The 9944-nt window shown below is 39.2% G+C and overlaps 1 protein-coding gene across 3 annotated transcripts; it reads right to left on the bottom strand.

Annotated features, from left to right (window-relative positions):
* Positions 1–208: 208 nt before the first annotated feature.
* Positions 209–9604, bottom strand: Hccs (holocytochrome c synthase). 3 transcript variants are annotated; one of them, NM_001191732.1, is made up of 7 exons: positions 9389–9604; positions 8842–8992; positions 6341–6492; positions 5890–6038; positions 4997–5116; positions 2313–2399; positions 209–1731 (listed from the first exon to the last, which is right to left on the bottom strand). In NM_001191732.1, the coding sequence occupies exons 2-7, from the start codon at positions 8957–8959 to the stop codon at positions 1533–1535; spliced, it is 825 nt and encodes a 274-aa protein (NP_001178661.1). In that variant the 5' UTR covers positions 8960–8992; positions 9389–9604; the 3' UTR covers positions 209–1532. The 3 variants fall into 3 exon arrangements, with proteins under 3 accessions (NP_001178661.1, XP_087456282.1, XP_087456283.1); XM_087600156.1 differs by having other exon boundaries at positions 9453–9587; XM_087600157.1 differs by lacking the exon at positions 8842–8992 and having other exon boundaries at positions 9389–9587.
* Positions 9605–9944: the final 340 nt, after the last annotated feature.

Genomic DNA, 9944 nt, shown 5'->3' with positions numbered 1-9944 from the left:
TCACAATATCCTGTCACTGTAAAAGTGAATCCTTCCTTACAGGTTAATTTTTAGTTTTCAGTCCTAATCCAGTTGTTACCTGAGAAGGGCCAACAGTGATTACACTCCTATGCAGGTTAAAATGATGTGATTAACAGATGGGACCACTGCTGCATTTAGTGAAGATAGTTTCTCAAAAATTAAGTAACTACAAAAGCACTCTAAGAAGTTTCAGAACCTTTTAACTGTCAGCTTTATTTAAAAAATACAAATATTTTCACATGTTGGATTTTTAAAGCATCATAAAACAAAGAAATGTATGTCAAATAATTCAAAAACACCAATTCTGTCCACTAAGTTAGTATTTACGATTAATCAAAAAATTTTCATATTATCAACACTTAAGAAAAAAGTTATTTCTAACATATTGCTACAATTAAAATAAAACAATCAGTTTTCTTTTCTTTTCTTTTTCTTTTGGTTTTTAGAGAGGATTTTCCTGGCTGTTGTGGAACTCATTTTGTAGAGCAGGCTGGCCTCAAACTCAGACATCTATGGAGTGCTGGGGTTAAAGGCTTGTGCTACTACTACTGCCCAGCAAAACAATCAGTTTTCAACAGCAATCAGTTTTCAAACTTACCACTTGCTTAAAACAAACATCAAAACGATGGTGAATTGATGCAAACATTTCACATCTGAGAAAAATGCACTTCTTGTGAATTCTAACACTTAGCCAAATATAATCTTATTTGTTAAAGGAACACTGCTGTCACTGTGACTGGAGCCAGGCTCTTAAGGTTTACAGTACACTATCAATGGCAAGCTCCTAGTGGGAAGATGGAATGGGATGAGGTAACATTAAGATAATGTGTCAACTTCCAGGGATGGTGTGATCAGATTTTCATTAACAGTTACATATTTGAACAGAAATAAAAACCAAGTATTTTGAAATTTTTATGTTATCAAGTTGAAATTTCTATTAAGGTCAAATCAGAAATTACATTAAACATTTTGAAGCGTACATTTGATATATACTTGTGTATTTTATTTAGAATTGCTACTTAGACCATAGGGATTTTAGAAATATTAGTTACTTTAAATCAAGAATAAGTGTTTCTTATTTATACTGAATATAGTTAAATTATTTGGCAGGTAAAAGCATCACACACTTTCAGGTTTTATATCTGAAATACTTCTGAAGAAATAGTAAGGAAAAAAACCAACCTTTTATGTTTTTTTAAAAACTCTTTTTCAGAGGTTGTTAAGGTGTCTACAGAAAATAACATCAAATAATGCCATTAAATGAGAAAACTAAGAGACTGCTTCCCATTCATACCAAACAGGAAAAAATGAAACTGACCTATTAACTGCAATGGAAAATGTGACTCAAAATTTAATGGAGCATTGCATCTTTGCCAAATACAAGATCAAGTATGATCACTCACTTGAAAAGTACCCTCAGTGACATTATGAGTGCATTTAGTTTGGGGAAAATAGTTTAACAGCTTTCTCAGGAAAAATTTTCACTTTTATCATAACAAACAAAATAGTGGTTACGAAGTCCAGCGCCACCAAGCAACTTTCATTCTGTCCCATACTGCTGAGAATGAGTCAAAGGCCGGACGCACATCCAGGATAGTGAACTGGTAGTCCTTGTTGACCTCACCGCCATCATAGTAATCAATCACATACCTAACTTCTGTGCCACAACGATTGATGATCCAGTCATGGCGGTCAAAAGGTAATTCATACCTGCAATGAAAACAAAGTGTTAAAATGCAGGTCTCTACTGTCTTGGTGTATGCAGAGATAGAGTGAGAAACAGCACATACTCATATGCTCGCTCTTATTTGCAGATATCTAGCAGAGGAGATGAGACTTATTCAATCAGTCCATGGTACTTAGAGAATATGACGATTAAGAACTATGATGAGTCTATGTCAGATCATCTGTCTATAAAGGAATAGGTTCATGGTAAAGATTCCCAGGCCAGGCTAGGTAGGAAACTAGAGAAATCAAATATACTAAATAGCCCTATTACACTATAAGACAAAGGAGTGATAAGGCAAGATAACAACCCCAAGAGGAGTAAGAGGACAGTTCTAAAGATACCAAAAAGGACAATTCAATCCTTTGAGAGTGAAGCATGAGGCTAGCAACCCAACCTTTATAATTCTGCCCATCTATGAGTAAACTCATGGAGATGGAAAAAAAACAGGCTGAATACTAGAGGTTTGGAAGATGGAATTGCTTTTCGTAGACTCTGGTTTTGATGATAAGAATGCTGACCATGGCTTATAGCATGTCAATAGCAGTTCTATACTGACACTTACCCCATCCAGGAACGAATTCTTGCCCTTGGTGAATACTCTCTTGCTTTGCCTCCAAATCGGACCAATGATGGGCCACAAGGACACTCACTGAAAATGCCCAAATAAGAATAGTTTATTAAAAACATTTTCTTTCATTGGACAGGATAATGATTTTTTTGTTTTTGAGTAATGCCTTTTTTCTGTATTTATTTGTTATTCTATCACATTTACAAAGAATAATAACTCCTAACAAAGTTCAAATAAACTGTCCCTATTTGTTAAAAACCTTTTTCTTTCCTTTTGGATTATGTATATCTGTCTTTAGGCATCTTTTAGCTTTCCTGCTAGATACAGGAGACAAGACCTTCTCATCTGGGACAAGGGTACAGGCATACTCTCAAAGCGTTATATAGTGTGTATTTTCTTTCTTTTTTATATAAAGCACTTAAGTGTTTCTGCAGAGAAACAGTAAAAACTGCTATACAGTCAGCCATCTGAGTCTATGAGCTCCATTTTCACAGATTCAACCAACTGTACACTAAAATTACTTGGAAAAACAATGTATCTGAAACCTGGGGAATATAGCTTAGTTGTCATGGTGCTTGTCTACCACACATAAAGCTCTGGGTTCAATGCTTAGTACCACATAAATCAAGTATTGTGATGTACATATGTAGTTTTAGCACATGGAAGGTAAAGGTAAGGAGGATCACAAGTTCAAGGTTATCTTTAGGTTATACAGAGGTCAGCCTGTTCAACACTGTCTCAAAAACAAAGTGGTAACAAACATAAAACTCTGCACTTGCACTGAGCAGGTCTGATTTTTATTTTTCATTGCTCTTTAAATAAAACAGTATATCAAATATTTATAAAACATTTATACTGTTTTTAGTCATTATAAATGACTGTCCAAAATATGCAGGAAGATGTACACATACTGTATGCAAATGCAATGAAACTATAATATGAGGAACTTTCAGCATCCCTGGCTTTTGTTACCCTTGGATGACCTGGAACAATCCAAGAATATTGTAGGAGGACTTTACTGCTTCATTAGATACAATTAACAGGCTTACTGGAAAAAAAAGAATGGGGGCTGACCCCCAGGAATGAGTTGTAAGTAGTGCTGAACTTGCTTTTCTAAGTAACCTGAACACTGTTAGACCCTAACTAGAGACCTTGGCTGAAGTCCCTTAGGGGAATATCTTCTACTGGCACTGGGGCACACAGAGGCTACCCCTGAAAGACACAAACCAGTTGCCCTTATGACGCTGGAAGACTAGTCCATTAAGACAGGAGCCACTTATCTTACCAGTTGCTTTCATTTGTAAGACAAGCTATATTCCTACAGTGTAAGAGAGAAAAGACTATCTCCAGAGTACAGGAGAGTCTAACTATGACCTTTCTAGTATCTCTTCTCAAGACCATCACAGACAATGCAATAAACTTAACCTTTGTAAGTTTTCCTCTGGAGACATTAGTGAGGTCTTTTAGGACCTAGCTAATTTTGCCAGAAATCTGCAAATGACCAGTTGTGTTGAAACTGACAAACAGAAATGCCTGTTGCTCTTATTTCTTTGCCTTTAAAATCATGCTACAAGTAAAGACCCTTTAAATAAAGATCATTTTTAACCGAGGTTGTGATGACTACTTGCAGCTCCCAGTTAGTCAGCCAGGTCTCTCCTCCAGGAGAAGTACACCCACTGTATACCTACAATCCAGTTAGTGACACTCAAGTAGTGCTAATACTGAAATGCTCAATGCGAATACCAAAAACAAAAGACAACCTGAAAAATAAAGCAGCAGATGGTTTTTCTCCAAGAAACTTATTACTCATGCATTGTTAGGAATTTAAAATGTAAGCCAGATCGTGATAGGACCTAGTTCTTTATAAAGATACTCCCATCCATCCACTTCTAGAGGAGATCTAAAACCAGCAGTATCATGTCATTCCACAAACAGAAAACCCATTGTGGACTCAGTCAGACATCCTATAAGTGAGCCCAGCATGTAGAGTTGCAACAAAGCTGCCAGGTGATGTGAAGAAATAGTGCTCATTCAATTGACCTATACTCTCTGAGAAAAGAGGCCCATATGAAGACAGATCTTTAACATCAATCCTTAAGGGGATTCCAAATACTGCTGAATAATACTGAAAAGTACTTTCCTACCTCCTGTGGATCCCAAAACAATTCAGTTGTACTTCTTCCTTCAATGACTGACCTACCGTTTCTCTTCCACTGAGATGAGGTCTCCATATGCCACCCCCCCAAATCTGACCAGGCTTGGAATGTCTGAGTCAGCTAGCTAGGTCAGTAAAGGAGATTTAGACTCTGCCTGGTGCTTTTCAGAACTCAGCTTCTGGAACCCACCCACTGTGATACATAAGACAGCTTAAACAGCCACATTCAGAAACTGAGCAGGCACCCCTTGCCAGATAGGTATATGACCAAGCCTCCAGAAACCTCTAGTACATAGCTAGGCAACAGCCATTTCAGACCATGGCATAAGCCATCTTTATTCACCATTCTCTGCAATCAGCACTATGAACTCAGTGGATAAGAAAGTGTGGTCTCTCCTACAAGGATGATCACTGCTACACAAATGAGTAACAAAATACTATTTAAATGTTAACACGATAGGAAGCCTAATGTGAAGTAAAGACAATGCTGGAACATTGTTTTAAAGATTTTAAACATACTTACTGAGCATGAAGAGCTTCCCACTTCAAAATCTCCTTCCAAGCTTGCTCATTATTCTGATTGTGAATTCTAATGATATTATACATATCTTTCTGACTAATATCATCATCTTTCCACTTCCACCTAAGAACATGTAATAAAATTTGACAATTATTGATTAAAGTCAAAAAGTTACTCTGTGCATACATAAAATATACACTTTTTAATAAAAGCTTGTATACACTGAAATCAAAAATTGAAGGTTCATGTTAATCTCATTTCACAAAATCCCCAAATCCATCCTTACAAAACCATCTATCTTTAAGGTAGCATTATTCATTTAGTAGCAATGATAATTTTAACTGTTTCATTTTCGTATTTCTAAAAAACAAATGCTGTGAGGTACAGGTAAATCTCATCCAATCGGTTACAGGTCTAAGTATTAACAAAAGGGCTGCCGTCCTTTCCATAGGCAAACAGAATTCCTACAGGTTTGCTGGAGCTATAACTTTAGGCTTTACCTAATGTTCAACCTGAACTTAAACATCAGGTCTTTGTGTATTTCAAGCTTCTCAACCAAGGCCCCTGGTTCTCGAATCACTGGCTTTCCCACTTGCTGGTTGTAGATTCTGGGGCTTGCTGCTGGCTTAAATGATAATGGGAACCACTTTCTTACAACAAATATTTTCCTGATCACTCCTCAACCGCATAATACCTCATTAATTTTATTTTTCTAGAAAACACTGACCTTAAATACTGGTCTTGAACTTATAACCTGATAAATGAAAATTCTATTATAAACTGTTTAAGTCACTAAAAAAATACTATGTTTTGGAGGTTAAACAAAAACTTTTTAGCATTTAATTCTGAGATAAGCGTGGCAAGTAAATTATCTTCTAAATAATATATTCACTCACCCTTTCCGTAACATGGCATTCCAGAACATCTGTTCAGATGGGTAAACCCACTTTTTCTCAGAGTCTGCTCTTGGAATTGATGACTCCTCTCTTGAGGTAGACAAAGCAAATGGCTGATCAGGGGACGGTGTCTGATTAGGTGGTGGCATCTGTAGAATGGATTGTGTCTGAATGTTAGCACTATGTTATAAACTACAAAATAATCAGTACACCCTGGAAAGCAATTCTCCATACAAAAAGCACAAGTTCCCATTAAACCAATGACATGAGAGTTTCACACCTCTGATGTTTTGGGTCATACTACTTTTTTGTTGTTGCTCTAATGAAATAACCAGCAAGAGGAAATTTAGGAAAGATTTATTCTAGTTTATAGCCTGAGGAGACACAGTTGACCATGGTAGAGAATGCATAGGTGCCTAAAATGTCCCGGGAAGAGGTGAGGGTAGATTACCAGGTTTGAAGGATCGAGGTTCTCCTTATTCTTGGCTGCAGCACCGGTCACAGGGCACTCCACATACTCATAGGCCCGGTCTTGGTGGGCAGGTACAGAGTGTGCTTTGCTCTCACTGGTCAGGTCAGATGCTGCTGCAGTCACTGGACAGCCTGAAATAATCAAGTATTAAAACACTCTTACTGCTAAATATCATATCATACCATACTAAGATACAGCGGAAGTGGTCCTCTTAGGTGGGACCTTAAAGAGCCAAAGTTCTGACCAAACACAATTGGAAAACTAAATTTCTTCTACTTAAAGATGGCAAGAACTAAGCTAGTTAACTTTCTAAAATCCTAAATATAAGATGCTAGAAATGTACTTTCCCTTTAAAAGAACAAAAAAAGAAAGAGAAAAAGGACGTGCAGTGAGAAGTGGCCATACTTCACTAGGTCTCTCTGACTTCCAGCCATTAGTTGCATACAAGTCCAGCCCCAGTGAGGTAGCAGCCACTATCTGAGCATCTATTGTTGATATATTCCTTCAAGTACTGGAAACAGGAGCAGAAAAGCAGCAGATTTTACATATACTCAAAGAAAACTGTAAATCCCACTCTGCTCATCTTTTTTTCCCAAGACTCAAGTAAGTAAGCCTCAAAAAATGTACTATTCATCTGGGTTGCTAGTCCTTGTCAGCAGATAAAGTATACCAAAAAGGCAATTTTTAAAGAAAATGTCCCACGACAGTCTCATCCTTGAGTCAATCCCAAATTAATGCCCAAGCTCCTAGGATGCTGATCCAGACAGGTGTGGGGACTGAGAAGCTTCTCTAAGTATCAGATGAATATGAAGGTACTTAAAGATTTGTGTCCCAGAATAAAAAACCATTTCTATCATGAAATCCTACCTTGTTCCAGAGACCAAGAGGAAATAAAGAATATCATGAATGCTATTACATAGAAAAGACAAATTTCTATTTACTCCTTTGGCCTCTTCAACCAAGCTTTATTCCCCAAGACTGTATATTAAAGTGTTAAGAGTGAGAATACAACTGATATACCCCCTCTGCATCACAAAGAACACCAATCGTCCCAGAGCATGGATCCCAGATGGCTATCAGAAGGAAATCAGTGCTATAGTTTCCACATCATATAACCAAGAAGACCTTTAGTCTCCTTTAAGTATTCACATTCTTACTAATACAAATAAAGCAGAAGGACAACTCTCTGAAACAGATAAAATATAAATCATGAAGAGAACTACTTGAGAAAAGAAGCTCAAAGCAAAGACACACACAGGCTTTGTCTGATTTGTCTCAACTTCTAGGAGACATACTAGGGGACCATGGGATCTGTCCTTGTCCAAGGTCACAGAATTTTCACAAACTTTGCCACTTACTAGCTACATTACTTGAAGTACATAAATTAGTCTGAGCCTTAGTTTGTTTCCTCGACTATAAAACAGCCAGAAGATCTCCCACACTGGTTTATACAGGTGATAATGTAAACTCTATTAGACAAAGGATTTTTGTCTACTACGGGCATTGCTACTGCTCTCTCAGTGAAGAAACAAAACCCAGCAATGCTTGTCACAGGATAAGTACTGACCTCTTGTAGACGGTTGGCTAACAGAGAGAAAGAAGAATGGTAGCACTGGAAGCAAGAGCATGCAGTAAACATGCACATGCAGTAAGGATACAATATTGCCACAGTCTCAACTATCTAAAGCAGACATGCACTAATTCAAGAATGTTTTTGCTTCCAACCTAGTGCTGACATAGTGGTCTACAAACTCACTTGATGAAGGCTTATTTTGACCTAGATGGAGACCATAACAGATATCAAAGTAGTTTACTGAAACATCTAGACAGGTTTATTCAGCTCTGGCATTCATTCTTACTATTTATGGACCAAAGACTTCATGCCTGAGGTTGTATGATGTCTATTTAGCACTATCTTTAAATACCACCCCACTATATATAAGCAGTACTGTTTCCTCTCAGTTGTGGAAACTCAAAATATGTATTGAATGATGGCTCTTCTCATGCATGGCTGAGGGCCACTGGTGTAGGCACAGGTAAACTTTGCAGAGACAAGGCTGATTTATAGAACTGCTAAGTTTTCATATATGATCTCAGTAATCAACATCATAATCTTGTGAAAATTATATTACATACAGATGACAGACTGTGAGACATGAAGAAATTGTTTATGATATCAAGTGAGCAGCAAAATTAGGACCAGTCCCAAAGTGCCTTACTCCGCAAGCCTTACAAGCCTCACTACCAAACCACCTTTAGAACCCTGGCTCTCAACTTGTGAGATGACCCCTCTGGCAACTGTTATTACGATTCATAACAGTATCAAAATTAAAGTAAGGACACAGAAATGAAAATAATTTTGTGGTTGAGGGTCACTAAAACATGAAGAACTGTGTTAAAGGGTCCCAGCATTAGGAAGGTTGAGAACCACTGATCTAAAACGATTACCTTTCTTTTAATTTTCTAGACTGGCGAATTACCTTTCCTTTGCCCTTCATGCATTGGACATCCTGAAGGGGGTGAAGCTGAAGCTGGCTGATGATCTGAAGCATTTGAGGTGTTTACTGCAGTAGCAGGAGAAGATGCTGAGGAGCCCATGGCAGGGGTTCACACCCAGTCTAAAATTCCCAACTGCCAAAGCAAGGAATGAGATTAAAACATGGAGGCTAAACAGCCGATATCCCCGTTACTCTGAACCTGGCTGGCCCTCGTTCTTCTACCCCATCCCAAGAGAAAGTATGAGGTAGGAAACTTGTTTGGGGGCAGTTTTAAAATAGTGCCTCCTTTGGGAAGATGCCGTGAAACCTATGCCACCATTTGGGGACACGTCTCAGAGAGACTGGAAACATGTCTTGATGGTGGGGCCTAAGGGGTGGTGACACGGGCCCTGAGGGGAAACATGCTAAACTAGACTCGAACCCCTGCCCCCGGAAAACTGGGACACAAGGGAAAATAAGGTTAAAAAAAGAAGTGTCACCAAAATGGGAGACAAGAGGCAAAGGGCAGGGAGCCACAAATCTTACCCACCTGTCTAAGCGCGCCCCACCTCTACCGGTCCGAGGTGTCCACAGGTCACAGACTCCAGCCTAACCTGGACACCGTCTGTCCCCGAGTCTCCTCTCCAACCGTCCCGCGCGGCCGCGACCGCGTTGAACCGCCAAGCCGAACACACTCCACAGCCACCAACCGCACCTGCCGCTTTTCCACACACGGGGTCACCGCTAACGACCGGGTCACGGCCGGCTTTCTCGTGAGCCGTTACTTCCTTTTCCGAAGGCGGGACTTCCGGGAGCCCTGACACAAACCGCAAGCTGAGGAAAGGAACCTCTTGTCAGTCAGGGAGGATCGGTCCCACCCCTTCCGCTCCGAGGCCAATAGCCGCCCCCGCCTTCTCTCCGTCTCCGCCTCTAAGGGCTGGGCGGTGTTTTCAACTCTGCGGCTCTCTTTGAGAAACTCCGCGGTTTGGACTTAGGTAGCAGAGGGAGTCGCTTTGGAGGAGTTGTCAAGTTGCTGTGTTTTTCACAGTCATCTCCTTCGGTTTTTGAAAGGTCGATTTGTATTTTTTTGACGAACAAGTGATATT

The sequence above is a fragment of the Rattus norvegicus genome, chromosome X (genome assembly GCF_021556685.1).
Source record: "Rattus norvegicus strain SHRSP/BbbUtx chromosome X, alternate assembly SHRSP_T2T, whole genome shotgun sequence".
Classification (NCBI taxonomy): domain Eukaryota; kingdom Metazoa; phylum Chordata; class Mammalia; order Rodentia; family Muridae; genus Rattus; species Rattus norvegicus.
The sequence above is the reverse complement of the archived record's forward strand: the minus strand, read 5'-3'. Positions and strand labels throughout refer to the sequence as shown.